Source organism: Morone saxatilis, unplaced genomic scaffold (assembly GCF_004916995.1).
Source record: "Morone saxatilis isolate NCDOM2014 unplaced genomic scaffold, NCSU_SB_2.0 Contig8, whole genome shotgun sequence".
Taxonomy (NCBI): Eukaryota; Metazoa; Chordata; class Actinopteri; family Moronidae; genus Morone; species Morone saxatilis.
This window is the reverse complement of record NW_023340257.1, coordinates 16,426,672-16,447,407: the sequence shown is the minus strand read 5'-3', so window position 1 is coordinate 16,447,407 and position 20,736 is coordinate 16,426,672. Positions and strand designations below refer to the sequence as shown.

The following is a 20,736-nucleotide window of genomic DNA, read 5'->3' as shown; positions in this document are numbered from 1 at the left end:
GACTGAGAAACACAGCCTTTTGTCTGTTTATGCAAATACACAGCAAGTATATAATCCACTGGTGTTGTGTGTTTGCATGTAATTGTGTGCTTGTATATGGATGGATACAGTTTCAAGACCCAAATGTGACAAAATCTTAATGAACATTTGAACAGCGACCACAAGCAGCTAATCAAAACACAGTATATGTACAGTATTTGTTGTATCCACATCAATGCGGTGTGTTTATACCCGACACTTACTCGGCTGCGTTCTGTAATTCGTGACGTACAACAACATTACACAGTACACAGCCTGTGTAAATGTGTGTCAGTGTGTTTGGCAGGTCCACAGAAAGCCTGAGCTGCAATGCAGTAAAAGAGAGCCTTCTGGGAAGTCATTATTGTTAACTGGCTTCAAATCAACTTTTTATTGACCAGTGGAGAAAAAGAATTGTTGTGCGTGTGTGTGTGTGTGTGCACGCATGTGTATTCTCATTTGTAATCATGCAGCCATTGACTGGTGTCAGTGTTTGGTTTAGTTGTGTCACTGTGGCTCTCACTCACTAAGACAGACTGAAACTCAGCAGTGTTCCCTTCTGACAGCGAGGAGATACAAACATCTGTTAGCAGTGTGGCCGAGTTCACATGATGCCAGAGAACTGAAAACAGTCCAAAGTCCTTCTAACAATCCACACGTTCATACTCTTCACTGGGCCGTCAGCCCGACTTCTAGTTTGGTATCAAGTGCTATAATTTCCCCTCAACCTCCATCTTCAGTCCACTACTGTTGCAGTAAAAATAAACCCCTTATACAACGTGTGTCATGTCTTGAGGTGGCATTGCATTCTGCTCTGATGAGGCTACTGTCAGCGGAGAACTCAGTCTCTCTCTGGGTTTTTCTTCCTGCTGTTGCAGCTGCCTCAGTGATCATGAGCTGACACACATTTTTACCCACATTTGACGTCTGAGATGATGAAAAATGAACCCTATTTGGGGCTGCAGTGGACTTACTGAAGCTCAACATTACAATAGATGTCTGGTCTGAGTTGATATCGTCATCATAAGACAAACACAACAACAGATCACTCCCAGAAGAGCATAAACAATCACTGCTCAGTGATTCTGGGAGTGACTTTTTTTTGCCACTGCATTGTGGGTGCATTTCTTGTTTTACAGCCACACTCGTGGTGCTTTAGGCCAAAAGCTAATGCTCATAATGACTATGCTAACATGCTGATGTTTAGCAGATTAAATATTTATTATGTTCACATCTTAGTTTGGTGCCATCCTCCGTTGTTCCAAAGATACACACTCTGTATGTGTGTAAGTTATTTAACTGATGCAACTAACCTACTTATTTTAACATGATCTTTTCCTAAATCGAGAAGTCTTGTTGCCTAAATCTAACCAAACTGCGACTGTTTCACAACATTTACCGCATGTTTATTACTGTTACCATGACAATAAAGGTTTGAATGTCTGACTTCATCATTTCCTGCACACCCAAAACTCCAGGGAGAAAGTCTATTTTAGGAAAGAACAGGCCTTCAAAGCAGCAGCTTTTTTCTTGTCGGACAAATTTACTTTTTGGTCCCAAAAGGCACCAAAACTACTTGATTTAGAAAAATAATGGTTTGGCTTCAAATGAGTACATTAGTTGCGTCACTTAAGTAGGTGATACTAGAATCCGTCGGACCGATGAGCTCATTAGTTTAGGGTTGAAACATGCCAACATTTGTGTATTACCACTAAACACAAAGTACAGCTGATATTTGGTCACAAACCAAAGTATTGGACAGATTCAAACTTTATCACCAAAACAGGAAATCCGTTTGACTTGAACTTGAAGTGTATTGGTATAATGAGGCCTACAGTACAGACAGACACTGACAGTGGGAAACTGCAGCCAACAGTCCATCAAGACTGTTAGCCTTAATCCGTAGCCAGCTCACTGAGAGAAAGAAGAATGGTTTGACCTCCTCTCAAACTGGCCTTATACTTCTCCATACTCCTGCCTTTATCTCTCCCTCCCCCCATCCATCTCCCCGTTCCCTCTCCCAACCGAGCCTCCAGGGGTTTCTCCACAGCTACTGCATTCCTGCTCTGCTCCTCTACCCATCCTGCCTTGCCTCCATCCATCTCTCCGCTCTGTCATTCATGGCCTACAGTTGCCCATCGCTGCCACTATCTCCCTTCCTTCGCCTCCACTCCCCCTGCAGTGACTCCTGCCATTGTGAGCCCTGCTCTCGCTCTGTCTTGGACTGCTGTGTGAGAATGGGGTCATTGTTGCCCTGTTGCAGTGTGTACATGAGTGAGAGTGCGTACACGTGTGTGTCTCTGCCCTAGCGCCAGCATGTCCTGCTGCCCGACCTCCATACGCACACAGGCCTACATACTCAACTGCACATGCACTGAGCTTGCAGAGACTCAATAAAACACAGAAATAAAAACCTGCCTGTAATCATTCTGCAGCGTAATTTACACTTGGGATGAGGTAAACATGTTCCCTTCCATTTTCAAATCCTAGTTTTCTCTTTAAAATCTTTATAAATTGAACAACAATAAAAGATAAGACATGAAAGGAGAGTGATACTGTAAATATTAAGCTATCTCATGATCAGGATTGGGTTGCAGTAACTTGTTTTCAACTATTGATTTACTAAATCTGGTTGCACCATTAAAACTTAAACATCTAGCTAGTAAAGACTGACCTTGCGAGGCAGAATCCATCTTGCCAGGGTTAAAGCTGTCCGAACCACAAGTGGTTAGACCAATAACCATCCTTAGAGGAAGTACAAATGTTATTACATATTTTTGTAAAATGTAATTTTTCATTCTTTTGGTCAGATGTGTTGACTATATCTTGTTATTTATTTTCCTCTAAATCCGTAACTAGTATTTTAGCAAGCTAGCGTTAGCTCTGTCAGTCGGTTCAGTTGGCTCCACCAACAGTTAGTAACAAAGCCTGATGAAGATCTCGGTTAGATTTAAACACTGCTTTGTTAAATTAAATAAGCTGGGAGCTAACACTAGAGTGTGCGCATCTTTTTGTCTGCATTTGACCATCAATTTGTTTTATGATCCAGTACATGTAGTTAGAAGTTTTTTGAATAAGCGCCCACTCTGTTTGTCTGTGAATATTTGGCAACAACTTATCCTTTGTAAGCGTAGGTACGACTTTGTTTTAGCGTTATTCATATATGCATACAGTGAGAAATGTGTTTCCTGTAGTATTCACACCGTTTAGAATGAGTGGAAAATATTAAATTATGTTTCCATTTTAATACCATTACTGGCAATGTGATATAAATTCAGGCCAGATGTGTCGAACGTATCTCTAAAAGGGTAGTTAATTAACTAACGTTAGCTTTAGCAGTCTCGTCGTCTGTATTTTGTGCGGCAGTCGCATTGTTAGCTCCCACTCCAGTTAGTCACAGTCTCGGCCTCCACCGCTCTGTCTCTGTGAGGGATAGCAGCCAGCACTGGCCACCACTCTAATCCTTTCCTCAACAGACTCACTCTTATATTCACACACACACACACACATTCACACACACACACACACAGCCAGACGCAGGCTTTTCAATGACGGCGGCTATTTGCCATATCTTGACTTGCTAATCTGTTAACTAGCTATTACCTCACTTATTTGTAGTGCTGTTGTTGATGTCGTGGTTGTTGAACGCGTCAACCAAAATTCAAAAGAAAAAGCCTTAAACAAATAGCATTTATATAGAATTAATTTGCCTTTTTTTGCTTTATACTTGAAATACTCCATAAGCAAACAGCATACTCGACAAGCCTGCTTCGAGTGCGCTGTTCAGATGATTGTTTACTGTGTAAACATGGCTTCCATTTGAAGCTACAGCAGTCAAAACAGCAGGTAATGTCAACTGTACTCTGTCTTTATTGTGTGTCTCTGTGCCTCTTCATTCAGAGTTAAACCTCACAGAAGCTTCTTCTGGGACCATAAAAAGACCACTTATATTAACATTTGTTTCAATGTTTCAAAGTGTTGAATTAAGGCGGAGGCATCTTATCTAACAGGTGTTCGAATGGAAAGACAAATATTAGATATATGCTGGATGTATATAAATGTCCACAATGAAACAGAGTCAAACTATATGCCATTTACTGTACGCAGGCTGTGTGTTGCTGCAGGTAGCAACAGGTGGTCAGCTCACCTGTATTGTCTTACCTGACTCACAGCCTCTGTATAGAGCTCTATATAAAGTGTCAGTAACTCTCCGTGACGTACACGTTCATTAATAAAGGGACCATGACTCAGTCTCACATCCTGTCAGTGGCAAGAAACAAAACAATCTCAACTAAAGGCACACTCAGTTGTTATGGAGCTTTTATCCGTATTACACAGTATTCATTCGCGGATTAAGTTTGTTCAACGTTGAATTAAATGTAAATATAAGAAGACTTAAATGAGGACTGTGTGACGTGGACTGTTTTCATGGTCAAGTATAAACTGTGCTGCTCTAGTTAATATGTTGTTATGACTGTATCAAGACAAAAGTTAGAGCTTTAATTGTAATCTGTTAACTAATACACATTTGTTGAGGTGATTGATTCTCTAGTAATTACACCCTGGTGGCCTAGTGACCATGAACCGTGACGTACACTGTTCATGCCCAGTTGGGGATCTTTGTTGCATGTCTTGCCCCACATTTCCTGTCAAATCTGTAGTGTCACTGTGCCCAAACAAATAAGTAACCTGTTGCAAACCTTCATAACAGAAGCTGAGACATAATAATATCTCTGGTTACAGACAAAGCCAAAGGTTTTGACCATTTATTCCATTTGACCAAAAGAGGTTTTTGGAGGGGAGTTTTTTTGCGATGACTACAGGTGCTTCTCAGACGACATTTACACACAGCAGTCTTCAAAGAAATCATTATTAGTTATAGATTTAATTTCTTACTCATGAGATATTAATAAATTGTCATGCAGCTTTAAAATTATTTCTAAAATGTATTTAGGTTATATCAGGATATTGTGATAGCCAAAATCTAGACTCAGTCGAATAATTGATGAGTCAACTAACTTAATCTGCTAACAACTTTTTAAATCAATTTATTGTTAAAGTCATTTTTATAACCAGAAATGCCAAAAACTCACTGGTTCTAGCTTCTCAAATGTGAGCTGGTTTCATAATCCTCTGTGATAGTAAACTGAATATCTTTGGGTTTTAGACAAATAATAAAGAAATTCATCAACAGATTAATCGATGGTGAAAGTTTCAGCCCTTGTTTCACACTATAATACGAATCGTGTATCAACACACAATACACAATGCTTATGGTGATCAAGAGCACTGTGAATCTTTCCATTGTTTCCACTTTAATCCCTTGTGTCAGTTGAGCCAATCGAGGAGGACCAGCGCCCTATGCTTTGAGAAACTGGAGGCTGATCCAGGATCAGAGCGACAGGTAAGGCATGACCACAGGGGGCGATGACCTGCCAACCCACAAACATGCTGTGACATCACTCTAAGGAGGTCACGGTAATCAGATTATCCCCGTCACACAGACTGACTCACCACCCAGGGCCAGCAACACTCAGCAGGTTAAAACACAGAACGCACTCTCACACACGCACGCAAGGACACGCCTTACAAAAAAAAAAAAAAACTGTAACTGGGCTCAGATAAAATTAGATGAAAAGCATGTGAGTGAGCCAGAAATAAAATCCCTGAGTTGTAAAATGTTAGTGAAGCTTCAAACGCGCATTGACTCTGTGAGCAGTGTCACGTTTTGCTTTTGATGATTTCTTCTTCTGTGGGAGAAAAGGAAGATTGTTTACTGAGCGCAGAAGCTGGCTGATGGAAGACAGACGAGAAGCTCGAGGGCCTGAGCTGCTCTGTAACCGCAGTGATGCCAAGTGGTCGGCGGTTTGAAGAGGACACCTGAGACCAGCGCACCTGGACAATGAGCTGAGGTGTAACCCTAAACTGAGATGAACCGCTGTTTATCCCCCGCGTTCTCCTTCTCTTGCTCTTTCCCATCAGTCTCCTGTCTCGCCCTCTCTGGTCCTCGAGCTTATTCTCTCTCCTCAACTTGATCTATTCCACCCTGTTACTCTCTACTACCAGTACTTCTACTTGAATATTTTCATTTAATGCAACTTTATACTTCTACTCCACTACATTTCAGATGGTACTTTTTACTGCACTACATTTACTCCTAATATAATGCAGATTTGGATTATTATTTATTTATTAATCATTATGTATTAGTGTATCTACCCAGCAGTATATAAAATTAGCCCCACGTTTACCAGCTGCAACATTAAAGCCCCAATATGTAACTTTTCTACCTTAAAATAACAGCTTCTGTCATTCGTACTACTCCCCATATGCCTGTTCTTGCATTATGTAACTTTTGGTTGGGTCGGGTTAAGTGCGTAACTGATTTTGGTGAAACTGGATCATATTTTATAAAGATAATGTTTTCTGGTTTTCCCTTTGATGTCCTCCGGCTGCTCCGCCTCAACTCCACTCATGCACATTTACAGATTTCCTGATAAACAGAAAACTTTACTAGTTGATAAAAGTAAGTATCGTATTCTGTGCTGCCCGGAGCTCAGAGCTCAGTGGGGAAGGGAGCAGAGCAGGTGTCGTGCCAGAACCAGAGCCAGGTGAGCAGGCACTGTAACCGGGCTCAGAAGCGTCTGCGGACATGGCAGAGGGAAAGAGACCAAAGAGGACATTGACAGATGAAGCAAAGAAGACACAAGGAGAGAGAAGCCGCCAGAAAAGAGTAAATCTCAGTCTGAATTTTAGTCCTTGGTGCTTTGTGAAATAAAACAGACGGTGAGCTGGCCTTACTGCTGTTGGACTAGGAAGTAATATTAGCTGGCGTGCTATTGTCTTGTGTTGTTGCACTTTGTTGATGTTTGACTGTCAAAGAAAAGTTGTCAACTCGCTAATTTTTGATCATAAGTAATGTAATAATAAATGCACGTGTACAGCTGTTTATATTTACGACAGTATCACAACTAGGGGCGCTAATTCGCAACAAATACCAAATCTTACATAATGTTGCTTTAAAGTAATGTACATATTATTGCTTCACAAATTATAATCCAGTAATATATGCCGTTCTGCATAGTGAGTACTATAACTTTTTGGTACTTTAAATATATTTTGATGCTAATACTTTTGTACTTAAGTCAGATTTTGAATGCAGGGCTTATAGTACCGATACTTTTACTTTTAAGTAAAAGATCTGAATACTGTTTTCTCACAATCTTTGGACTCACTACCTCTCTCGTTTGCCTGTGTCTCACCCTTCTGGGCATCGCCAGGCTAACGCAAACATCCCTCGGGTGTGAGTCACAGTCTAATCACATACTTAAAGATTAGCACCCACACATTTTCAGTAAGATTCATCATTCAAGGAGAAAACGAGTCCCAAGCCCTTTCTCAGACATTCCTGCATCTTTTCAGTTGCTATTTTCACACAGACAATCCTCTAAATTGGGGGACTGACATTTTGCGCAGCAGCTGACAGCGGCTAGCAGCTGTATGACTCAGTGACACAGAAGCAGTGCCCATGTCACCATGGAGAAGGCAGCGTTATGGTGTTGTTGCCAAGGCTCTGCTGTCCAATACGCATCTGATCCCCCGCGCAGGGAGGAGGGAGAGATGGGAAAAAGAAGTATGCATGTTTAAGACATGGTAGAAAAAAGTGAGAGACTCAAAAATAATAATAAGAAGAAGAAGTGAAGGATTGAAGATTAGGAGACATTTCGGCAGATCAGCAGCTACACTTACTTCTGCTGTCTCCCTCTTTAAAGGCCTTTAGTCAGCATCCTGCACACTCCACCCATATTTGTACACTCCCTCCCCCCATCACTCAGATAAACACACACAGTCTGACCTGCACACACACACACACACAGATGCACTTAGATGGTCGCTGTGCATTATTTCTTTGATGCACCAACAACTGCAACTGCGTCTTTAAACAGCAAGTAGCACAAAGGACCAAAAATAGCACAGTGAGTTGCAGAGCAGAACTGCTCTCCTTGAAGAGGGGAGGAAAGAGGAGGAGGATGAAGAGCAGGAGGAGGTGCAGAGAGAGATGACAGGGAAAAGATGGCAGAAGGAGACCAGCTCTCCAAGACTTAGGCCTCCCTGCTGGGCTCAATCTAAGTTTCTCATCCAGTGTCAGCTCCCAGAAAACGCTCTGTATGTTGGTATTCAATGGCAACACTTGACAATCACATTTCTGTCATGTCATGATTAGGAGAAGGTTGAATGTTTGTAGATTTGTAAATGTCCCAGTGGATTTCGTGCTTGCCAGAGAAAGTAATAGATGTGACCACATAGGGGACATCTAGACCGCAAACATGTCAATATCAGAAGTGGGACAATTAATCAATGCAGCAATGGATCGCAATACGCTCTTCTGCAATGGTTTATCAGTTATATTTGTTACTAATATTACTCTTATTTGGGTTTTCTGGTCTGTTTTTAAGTATTATAAAATAATTAATTTTGAAGAAATAGTTAATAATATGAAGCAATAGCCAGGAGGTGGTTAGTTTAGTTCAGCACAAAGACTCGGGGGGGAAACAGTGGCCAAGAAATCGTCTAGTACAGCCAGTGTCATTTACACAGAAATGAGTCCTAAAACCCAGAGATGAGTTTGCATTTTAGCACTTCTGGTACCCTCGCCTCGAAGTCAATGGCCTGAACTAAGGTCTGTGGTTAACACATGCTTCAGAGATTTTGAGATGAAATAATCCAAGATCCAGTGGAAATATCCCACTGGCTTTGTGTTGAAAGAACCAGGACGATGCTAACTTCTGGGTTGTCTTACAAAACGATGTCCTCCCTGCAGCACTCAATTACTGAGTTAAGTGATGGTAGGCTGATTCTGTTACCCTTGGACAGAGCCAGTGCTAAGCTAAGCTAACTGTCTCCTGGATATAGCTTCATATTTACCACACAGACATGAAAATGCAATCAATCTTCTTATCTACGTGTGACAAGAAAGAGAATGAGCATATTTCTCCTAATGTAATTTCCTTCAGGCTGTGTTTGAGTGTTGCAATTTATGAAAAAAAAAAAATCACTGATACCACTGCCTATATATAGCCTAATCAGATTCATATCAGTACACTTTTGTCTGATCTACTATGCAACCAAACTAAATACTGTTGTTCCCCTAATTTGTTCATCAACATAAGTGTGGAGAAAAAATACACTTAGTTACTAGTTTATCAGGTATACTTACCAAAAAGTCCAATATAATACATAATATAATATAATATAATAATATATTCTGGTGTTTTCAACCACATTTCATGCTTCTATTGTTGTATTTTGTCTATTTAAGTGTAGACTAGATGCAGCTTTCACTGGAACGTAATATAATTCAATAGTAGCACAAAGTAAAAGAGAGTTGAGAGTTTCTGTTCTTTCTGTGTTTTCTCCTTGATCCTTCGAGCCATTTAACTGTGTCTGTATTGTGTTAATAAAAACTCTTCAGTTCTTATAATATTATCACTGGTCTTTGCATGAATCAGACATTATATAATTTGCTTATTTACACAGAGTTTAAGTCTCACTTGTTTGCAGTACTTACTATTGCTGGACTTGAGGTCTCTGTGGATGATGGGTACGAACGCCTGGTTGTGCAGGTAGTCCATCCCCGTCGCAATCTGGACCGCCCAGTTCACCAGAACCCTCGGAGGAACCTTTTTTCCAGCAAGTGCTCGGTTCAGTGCCCCCCCTCTGGCGTACTCCATCACCAAGCACAGGTTGGGCTCCCGCAGGCAGACCCCGCGGAGGGCGATTATGTTGGGATGACGAAGCATCCAGAACAGCCTGGCCTCCTGTCGTACGCTCTCTGCTGTCACACTAATATCCTCATCGGGGTCCTGCCTGGCGGCCTTTACTGCTACTACTTCTGCCCGCCATACTCCTTTGTACACCTTACCAAACCCACCAGCTCCAATCACCTCCTCCAGGAGCAGCTCTGAGAAGTCTATCTCCAAGGGGCAATCACCCACCCCACCTGCCACCAGCCCTCCTGCAGCCAGCTGCTGGTAGTTGGCAGGGTCCCCCTTTGTGACGTAGTTGCTTGGAAAGATACCCACCTTGTCCTGGATCTTGCCCGTCCACCAACCCTCGTCCCCAGAAACCTTGGAGTCTTTGGAGAGAACCTCGAGAAGGTCCCCGCGCCGCAGGGTTAGCTCCTCATCTGCTGTGGCCTCATAGTCGAACACCGCCGTCCAGTAGGGGTTGGGGTTGTTGGCCCCACAGCGGTGACCAGGGTGGGAGTCTGGGGAGCCGGAGGAGGAGATGGTGGAGTTCCAGCTGCTACCATTCTCCACCTGCACGACTGGCGCCGGAAACATCGGTGGTGGAGGGGTCATATTCGGGGGCATGGAGGAGGAGATAGTAGAGGAGGGAGGCCCTGGCGGGATTAGGCAAGGGGGAGGCGGGGAGCAGCAGCCCCCACAGCTGGTGCAGGACAGGGGGGCTGCTGTGCCGCTCGCTCTGCCGTATGGGTTCATGGCAGCCTGATGGCTGTTTGATGCTGTAGGTCTGCCCTCTGTCAACTCAGGCACAAAATCCATACAGGGCCCATTGACAGAGTCGAGGTGTCCTCGACCACCAGTAGGGGGGAGAGGGGATCAGAGGATCAGAGAGCTGCAACTGCTCTCCCCCATCACCACATCGCGTTGTTGAAACTGTGCCAAACCCTGTCACCGGTTGCTGCTGTGCTGTTGCTACGCAGTGTGTAAGTAACATGTATTCCCAAAGGCAAGTTCATTCGAGGACAATGTACATCAGGTCAAACAATGACACCCAGCAGAGCACAACCATGTGTAAGCCCCCCCTCCCCACCCCCCAAACCTAATTGACCGTTTCCACAATTTGCTCCCTTATAAAGCTGCCACAGACTCGCACAGGAGATGTGTGTTTATCAGCAGCTGCAGGTTTGATCAAGTCCTTCAGATAGATTCCTTCAGTCTGATGACTTCCTGATCAGTTAGTGAATTATGAAATTAAATGCAGACTTTATTTCTCTAACAGGCCTCTCAGTTGCTGCCAGCAGTGAATAGTTACATACTTTTAAAAAACTATTTTCTACATTGCTGTTACATTTAAACAGGCTTCAAACTAGTTTTGAATCCTTTGGCCTAATAAATACATAACCTCTTCTGTAGTGAATATCAGCCCATTGATAATAGTGTCTTGACTCTGGGAGCTCCAGAGACACTCACAGGCAATAATAAAACCACAACTGATTAATTTTTAGTATGGACTATTTAGGCTGCCGATAAAAACCGCAGTCTGTGTTTGAGCTGAGTGAAATCCTCTGAGCAGGGGTCCTCATTATTTCTCATCCAGCCCAGTGTAGATGCACCTCCCCCGCCTGCCATCTCCATGAACACGGGCTGTTCTCTCTCTCTCTATACCGTGTTTGGAAAATATCCGCGGATATGCGCCCTACATCCCGGCAAGCCGGTCCAGACTAAATCCTACATGCATGTCCACTCATGAGCCGGTTCAACGTCCCTGAATAGCCTTGATCAAAAAGGCCACGTCCATTTTAAGACAGCTGGGGCATTACAGAAACAAACAGACGGCTGATCGTTAGGTATTCAATACAGAGCTGTAAAGTGGCACCGTGATCAGCATCCAGCCAAGCCTGAGCACAACAAACCCGCCTCCGTCTCTGTGCAGCGGCCTGGTTCAGTCGCCTCTGCTGGGCTACATTGGTGATGGAGGCGAGTCCTCGGTTAGAAGAGAAACTCTTCCTCACTGGAGACAGTAAAGGGATGCCAGCATATATCATTATCCTGCTGCCTCGAGAGCACGCATGTTTAGTTTCAGATCATCGATAAAGTAGTAATAATGTCCACGATTTCTTCAGGAAAGACAGAAACCATCACACGGTGGCAACAAGGTGGAAAATATTGTCAGCGGAGCTTTGCACTGAGGCACTGCAGCTTTACACAATCTCTGATCCGAGTGGACGAGATGAAATAAGGCAATGAAGAGATCTCCCTCGGCTCCATGTTTCCTTCATCAACAGAGACAACCTGTCTTAATAATAATAGTAATTACTACTGATATTATTATAACAATACGCGTATTATTATGCGCGCAAAATGTTGTTGGTATCCAGTCCCTGGTTGCGTCTTCCGCCCCTAACAGCGCAATTTTAATACGTAAACAATTCGCGTTCACTGTAACCTAACCTGGACACTGAGGGCAGCAACATCCACCGACATCGTCGCATGGGCGTGTGGTTGCATCCGAGGAAGAGGGACCATCCAGGTCAGTAACCCAATTTTTGGCGACAAATGAAAAACGCCTCCGGGGAGTCCTTGTTGGTTCTGCTCAGCCAGCTGTCCGCAGCTCCATCGTACTCAAACAGGCTTTAACTCTCTTCTACACAAAAAAATAAAACCAGACGTGACATTACGAGCACCGAGCTGTCAGTCTGTGGGCTGACTTTGCATCCAAATACACCGGGGTGCTGTTCGCATACGCCGCGGACAAGCGCTCCCTCTGTCGCTGATCTGTAAGACACGGGGATGGTTGAAGTGCGCAGCCTGTGTGCGCACTTATGCCCATCACATGCGTGTAGATCGAGGTGCAGCTCGGCCGTGCGGAGGGGAGGACACTGTTGGAAACGAGACTAGGCTGTGCTGGAGCGTGAGGGGGTGCCGTTGCATTGTGGGTAATGTAGTTTCCGAGGAATCTCCTGCTGACCTACATCATTCTGACAGCTCATATAACTAGATAACTGGCAATGTTATAATCATAAGGAAGGGGGATTAAAGATGTCGTTAGGCCTGATTTGTTCTCTGCTACAGTGCATTGCCCTGTTGCATTAGGACTAACATTTAGCATTGTGATAATGTGATACAGTGATAGAGTAATACTAACTTTACTCTCACTGGAAAGAGTAGTTTCCCCGTCACATAGTCAGGGGTTTGTTGGGGGATTGCTGCTCAAGGACACTTTGAGGCAGTTTGAGGCCCATTAGTTTAAGAACAGTGAATCCAAGATTAGATTAATGAAATAATTATAAACTGGAGCTGACTTTCAAGATGTTGTACATACCTAGCAAACATGTGGGATGTATTTTAAATGCAAGGAGAGCATCAAGTGAAGGGAAATAATGTCATAATTGACATTGCAAAAGATTGCATGGTTGAGGGTCTTGTGCACAGACACAATAAGTTGTTGGATCACAGTGAGTATAATTAAAACTGAGAATACATAAATAATGCATATCTAAAAATAATAATATGCAATAATAATAACAATCAATGGGTTATTCAGACAATAGTCGGTGGTAGTATTCACACCCATCAATTGTTTAAGCTATACTGCCCCCTGGTGCCTAATGAGTGAAACACAAAGTATTTCGTGGTGGGTCAGTGTCTTGTGCTTTTTTCAGAAATATGCAATGTTAGAAATTATTATTAATTAAGTACATTTACTCAAGTACCGTACTTAAGTACAATTTAGATTTTTTACAGCTTTTACACCGAAAACCTATAATGAATTTTACCAATATTGGTATTGGTAAAATTAGCTCCACATTGACATTAATAGTAATGTTAATGATAATCAGATAATATAGTTTATGGTAGCATTACAGGACGATTGTGCTGCCTGATGAATACTTTTATTTAAGATAATTTAAGTACTTTTGTACTTTTTATTTTACTTGTAACATAATATTTTTTACGGTGTAATTTTACATTTGAGTCATACTTTGTTCTCTTCATTAAACAGGACTAACTTCAACTTTTCAAGTCCACCTTTTTTCTGTAGTTGTGTTTGTTTGTTTGTTTGTTTGGAGAAACCACTTCCTTTAAACTATCAGCATTTCCTGTATTCTTCTACTCTCCGATCCCTCCAGAGGGCTGAGGTGGAAGTCAATAAGGCTGTGACCTCTCTGTTGTGGGACAGTTCTGCCACCTCATTGTCAACATTGTCCCCTAGTTCAGAGACAGCTGCAGAAACCAGGATGAGTGCAATCAACAGGTTGTAGGTTTTGTTATTAAAGCTGATCAGAAAACCTTCTTTCTTTCTGGCTGCTACATTGTTGCCTAAAGACCAGAGAGCAGATATTTGCAGGAAATGTACTTTTGGTTTGCTGAGAAATACACATTTCAGTCCATAAATCCATAAATAAAGTATGCAAAATAGTATTTTGCAATGTATGTATATATTATATATTTATATAATATGATACAACAGTGTACAAATGTATGTAAATCCATTATATACACAAAAGCCTGAATAAACTGTCCATATACTGTCCACAGGACGTCTCTTTAATACTTTAATTACACATTATAGAGGGAAAAGGTAGAAATGTGACGTTGTATTACTTCGTCAATGCGTAACCAACTGTAGCATATTGTATGTTTATTTTATTTATTTAATTTAATCAGACAGGTCACCAATGAACTTGTTCCCGAAGATGGTCTGATTACATCTACTCACATCTACTCACTGATAAGACCTGTCAGTTATCTGATAGAGTCAAATGGGGGAAATTATACTATTTTATGAATCTATTGACTGTTTGACCCCAATATATGTTTATATTTCAATTTAATGTTTCTTCATTTAAAAAATAAAGACTGTAGTGGAATTCACATGTTCTTTGTTAACCTGTTGTCTTTGATTTATCTTTTAATTAACTGTGGTTGCTTTTGCTGTTGATGTTTTCTAGTCTTTTCTGGGAGGTATTGACTGAATAAAAAAAACAAAACAAACAAATAAACACTGGGTTTTAGAAAGGAGTTACGCATGTTGATTATATTTAGTTTTTAAACTCATTGCTGACACATCCTGTATGTCTGATTATGTTTACCAACCACAAGGTTGTGCTATTGACTAATTTGTGTGCGGCGCATTATCACAATCTGACCCTACAGCACGATAAATACACAGCAACTGCTCTAGTGTCGTTCTTAAAAGAGTTTAAACTCAGAAGTAGTTTCCAAGTGCCTTTAATAATCACAGTAAAACTCCTGTCTCGTTTACCAGAGGGCCACAACAACAGCCCCAGCAGTAGTAGTCTGCTGCCCCCTGTGTCTTACTATCAGTAGGTTGCGCCAACCGGAGCCGCGCAGGCGCAGTGAGCGCGGGCGCAGCTCCGCCGTGGTTTCGGTTGAGCATTCTTGGCAACGGCTCGCTCGGTGAACAGGCAGCCAACCGTCGGCCAACGGCTGTTTCCACAACGGCTGGAGAATTATTTTAACGGATAACCGGAGCCGAGCGGAAACACCGGAGCGGCGCCAGGTGAGCTGCTTCTTCTCTCTGAGCGGGGTTTAGTTGAGCAGTGCGGGCGATTCAAAAGCGCTGAAAAGTGGCGAGTGAAGTAAACGTTAGCGCAAACAGCGAGAGGCAACCGAGCCGACCAACTTCAGTCAGTGCAGAGAGCAGGCTCCTTACTACGGCTCTGACGTGGGTCTCCGTGCTGCCGGTAACCGTTCACACCGGCTCGCTGCTTCACTGCGACCTCCGGTCACTCAGCAGAGCACATTAAGACCCTCAAATGTGCCGCCAGCCGCAAAAGAAAAAAAAGGCATTAAAGAGCAAAATATTCTACAACCTTCCTAAGGATTCACTGCGCATGCTCAGCAGCGCCGTGCCGACTTCGGATTTGTAGTTTTTCGTACCTGAGTTAATCACAGTAGTGAGGGCCGAGAGGAAAACGGGAGGACTACAAGTTCCAGACAATGGGAGCTTTGTTTAGGGAGCGGAGCTAGACAGCTAGTTAGCCCGGACGAGCTTTGAATCTCGAGTAGTTGTGCTGCAAATCGGAAGTTCCCTTGGCTGGATGTTTTGTTTCAGGATGAGCTACAGTTGCACACACGTATTTATTTATTTATATATTTATTTATTTATTTATTTATTTATTGATATGTATGAGTGCCGTGCAGTAGTTTTGTCAGTGACTGGGGTTTGCGCACCATTGTTTTAAATGGGTCACAAACAAAATGAACAGGAAGTGATCGTGCTTTCGGTGGTCTGAACAGGCGGACCTTCTCTGTTCAGCTGTCAGGGTGTGTGTGTGTGTGTGTGGTGCTGTGTTGTGTGTGTGTGTGGTGCTGTGCAGTCAGCGTGTCGTCGTGTATAGCTCGCATGGGAAGGTGATGATTGCCCTCGGTGGCTCTTTCCCCTTTCATTCAGGCCCAACACCCCCCCCCCTGTGTGCTGCTGTATTCCCCAAGCCCTTCAGGAAACGACCACGTCGAGTATCAGGATGATAGAATCTGCGTGCAGGAGCAGCAGACACGGAGCCACTGCACCATCACTCCTGGAATCCAATGCTTACTCTGGCCTCGCCTCTAATGGAAAAATTATTTAACCAGGGTATAATGTGAGAGTCGAACGTTGAATGAGTGTCCTCAACCCTGGTTAATCTACACACACATGTGTAGCGTGAGCACTGCCCCCACTGTTTGCTGTGCAGTATGGAGGTGTTTAATCCTCAGTTAGAGAGAGAGGGAGGATCAGCTTGAATCGGTCTGAACTGTGCATTTTATGCTGAATCAGCAGCACGATCACAGCAGTGACATGGCGTTCTTCGTGTTTGTGAATCAGTTCCCTTTGATGTGGTCGAGCTGTGCACCAACAGCAGAACTTTGGGTGATAACGTGTTCTATTTGTGCATCTTTAAACGGAATGTTTGTGTAAATCAACACCAGACCGTCCAGTGTTGTATGTTTTTAACGGAAAACTCTGAGTCCATGTCTACACTTCTCCCTGTAAACCTTCTTCAAGTTGTGACTGTCTTCCTAAAACTCTCCTCGTGTCTGACGGAGCTAACAACCCATTCAATTGAATGTTGAACAAATAGAGCTGCGATACATCGGTTTTATCGGTTCATTCGAATTTGTAGTTAAACACCATTTATTTGAGTTAAGATCGGTTTTCTCATGAACTCCCACAACAGCGGCGCTCCCTTTGGGCTCCCGTAGGTCAGAGTGCGCTGAAACAAAATAAAAAACTTGTTTTGAATAATTTCTTTGTCAAAAAAATCGAGTAAAATCGCGTGAGAAAAAATCAGAGATTTTATTTTGAATTTATTTTATTTTTCATATCGCCCAGCCCTAGTTGAAAAAAATAAAAACTGCAGTCCACGTGTAGTTCAGCGTGCCTTATTGCAGCAGTGAGTGCAGCTGCATGTCCCTGCACGCTGCGTTTGATGGATGTATTGACAATAAAAGAGACAATCCTACAGAAAGTAGCAGTTCAGAATCACCAAATACAATGATTATGTTATTAAACTACAGTTGAACTCTTAAATCCACTGTTGTGTGGAGCTTTTACACAGTGGGGTGTCACAGGCCCTTTTTACTTGTCATAGCATGCAAAGGAAACAACAATAACAAAGCCCTTACGATATATAACAGTGTATAAATTCATATTATTATAAGTCTTCCTCAGAAATCTCTAGTATCTCCCGTTTGTCTGGTAAAACTTCACCTCTATGATCAAACCCTAGAACGACGGGGAGTTCCTCTAAAGTTCATTCATGTATTTCATAACTTTTGGATTTATCCAGAATATGTTTTCCTGCCAGTTCTGCACAATTAATGTCGTCCTGCCGGGCCCCTAATATCTGTACAAGCAGGACTGCTCTGGTATTTTTTACAACAGTGTCACATTATCCGCGCTCATCTTCACTCATTTCATAACTGTGGACCGACGTCACACAGTTGTAGGTTGTCGTCGGCTCCACTACCTGATAACAAGCGCTTACAGTCTGTGATCTGGAGGCGCGTCTCATATTTTGTGCTACTTATTCTGGTGTTTCATAGCAAACAGCTGCAGGAACAAAGGATCCTGTCTTCAAAGAGAGCTGAATGTGGGCCACCGGAGTTATTTCGCCCGTAAACATAGCGTTGAATCACCACGTCCTATCTCGGCACAGGTGACTCATCAGTTGATGTTCCCCCCTGGTTTCTTTATTCCTCACAAGGATCTTAAAGATTACACACGGGAATGCAGTCGCAGTCATCTGTTGGGGGAATAATACGTTTGTCCAAGAGGTTTCTTTTGTCGTGTTTTTTTTAAAGGTGGCAGAGATTTAGTTTTGGCCCCAGCTGCGGTTGAAGCTCTCCTTCCCCAACCGCGACACCTTGGCAGCCCTCCTGCTGTTTGTAACGTTAGAACCAAAATCCTCCTGCCAGGTTTCTGTTTAATCCTCGGAGGCGTCTTAGTTAAATAAAGGTTAATAGAAACGAACAACCGTGTGCTCTAAGGAAGGTGTGTGTGTGTGTGTGTGAAGGGGATGAACGTGTAGTGTAGTCTATAGAGTTTATAGTCTGCTGTTCATTTCTTATTGAAGTATATTTAAAGTTTAAAGTGACACAGGTTCAACACATGAGTTAATCTCAGCTGGGGTTGGATGCAGTTGGGTGTTTCCATTTGGGCGGACTTCAACTTATGTTAAAGTTGTCTTTTTCATCATTTTTACATTCAGGTACAATTAATTTATAACGAAGGAGATCAAAACTGCCCTCTCACATCAAGATCTCCTTATTTGATATACTTAATTCAACACTGACACAGTAATCAAAGTCACTTAGTTCATACAGCAGCTTCTGAACACACACAGCACCTTTACATGCGGAAAGGAAATTCATTAGAACAACATTTAAAAGCAAAAACGACAGTACAGTATATATACAAAATATAATATTCATTAAGTCCATTATATGTAGATATTTATATTGAATTGTCCAACGAGAAAGAGAAAGCAGTACAGAAACTGAGCGCGTTGTGTGGGCGAGAGGCAGAGTGAAGCTGAAAATGAAATGTTATTTGATAATTACGTAATGTAGTGTAGTTCTGTGTAATTCTGCGGTTCGGCTGTAACACAGGGCAGATTACAGTGGAAGAGCTGAGACCGTATGAAGAGTGAGCTCCTCAAAACTGCCTGTTTATATGTTGCTTTAATATTATTTCACAGCACATTTGTTCTTTGCATACACACACACAGATGTTGGGTGAATGATTGAGTTTAAACGCCATGAATAAAAACACCGGCAGGAACTGAGATGGTGTGCACGTTTTGACTTCTTCTAGAGGGATCAACCTCACCAGCAGTGCGTTCAGCAGACCTGCGTCATGTGTTAGTCAGAGTGCAGGTGTACAGTTTAAGATGAAATAGCATCGCAGCCCCTCCTCCTCCGTCCACTCTCTTTGATATATTTGCCTCCCTTGAGGGTCTTCTCCATTAATCAGCATGCCTGACAGAGTCCAGAGGTCAGAGATTTACAGAAAGAGGAGCACACCGTGTTACAGTCTCTGTTTTATGGCCTTGCTGTGTAGCCGTAAAACATTTTCTCGGTAGGCAGTTGATCCATCAGGCCTGCCTCCTCGTTTCTTCCTCCTCTCACTCCCTCGGAGGTCAGACTCCCTCAAGGTGTTGTTTACCAATCTGTCTCCTCAGGGAAGAAGATGAATCAGAATCGCAGCATTGCGTGTAAATGTCCACAGCGACGGCGGTGAGTGCTGTCTGTCTTTTTGCAGAGGTCAGGGTCTTCTCAGCTCAGATATAAGACGGAGTAGATCTCACAGGCTCTCTCTTCTCTCGTCTCCTCTCGGTGCTGGCTATGTTTGACCGGGGTAAATATAGCCTGTTGGTTTTAGCTCGAGGATAAACACAGATGTTGAGGAGGCCTTTCTCGCCACAGGTCGGCCTGCGTCCTCCCCCTGGTCAGCGGCGGTAGCAGAGGGAGCGAGTGAGAGGGAAAGCCTTTCCATCCAACCACAGCACACTGAAACACGGCTGTCGGACTCAACGCTCGGGGTTTTCTCGGTGTTATAGGAGGTGTATACATTTGTTACAAAGCATTGAGACAGCCTGACAAAGTGCTGGACGTAAAGAGTGATTTATGTGGCTGTGTGTGTGTGGCCACTCTACTGATTTACAAATGGAGGTCCACTTCACAAGGACTCTCCTCCAATACTCAGATCTGTTTATTGAGAGAGAGGAGAAACTGGAAGAAGCAAGAAAACCAGATCTGTTTGGGTTATTCCTCAATTCTCACACTAAATCCAAGGCCACGAGAGATAGCTGGCCTGCTTCGTCCCTGAGTAATACTGAATGTACTCATTTCCATAACATTAAGGGCTCTTATCTGTTACTCTCCCTCCTTTTATCATGTTTCTCTCTGTATTCCTCTTTCAAAAGGGACTGATGGTGTTTAAACGGTGTTTCAGCTGTAAGAGATGTTGACGATGGAAGCATTCGTTCTCTGGGGAACAGGCTTTGTTCTCGTACAGACGACGTACAGACGCATCCGTTAATATGAGCTGTCGTTCAGCGGAGAGAGGCGGCAGCCACCGTTCACTCCGCAGCGTCTTCATTCCCTTTTATTCTTCCTACATGTCGTCTCTCGGGAGTCGAGTTCGTCTGCTTCTTTAAGGGGGAGAGCGTGTTGTTACACCTGCTTCATATCTGTCTCTAACTGAGGCTTCACGCATGGAGCTGACAGGTGGTGTGTGTGTGTGTGTGTGTGTGTGTGGTGTCTGGTGTGGCTGTGTCGTGTGTGTGTCGTGTGTCGTCGTGTGTGCACAAAGAGCTCGGTCATGCACCAACATAGCAGAAATGTTCTGGAAAGAGGAAATCCTGCATGACGGGAGAGAGAAACAGCTGATTCGGTCTCCATCTGTTTTTATGGAGTGAGGAGGAGTGAATGAACCTCGTGTGCTCCACACACACACACACAC

The 20,736-nt window shown here is 43.1% G+C and overlaps 2 protein-coding genes across 2 annotated transcripts in view; one reads left to right on the top strand and one right to left on the bottom strand.

Annotated features, from left to right (window-relative positions):
* map3k10 (mitogen-activated protein kinase kinase kinase 10) overlaps positions 1-10,862 on the bottom strand; it is a 30,939-nt gene extending 20,077 nt beyond the window's left edge. The window contains 1 exon segment of the mRNA XM_035680677.1: positions 9,587-10,862. Coding sequence (XP_035536570.1) covers positions 9,587-10,583 — 997 coding nt within the window. The 5' untranslated portion in view covers positions 10,584-10,862.
* A 4,273-nt stretch (positions 10,863-15,135) lies between these two features.
* The window catches only part of LOC118341556 (signal-induced proliferation-associated 1-like protein 3), a gene marked incomplete at its 3' end in the record, with an annotated part of 58,934 nt that continues 53,333 nt past the window's right edge, over positions 15,136-20,736 (top strand). Inside the window, 1 exon segment of the mRNA XM_035679831.1 lies at positions 15,136-15,288.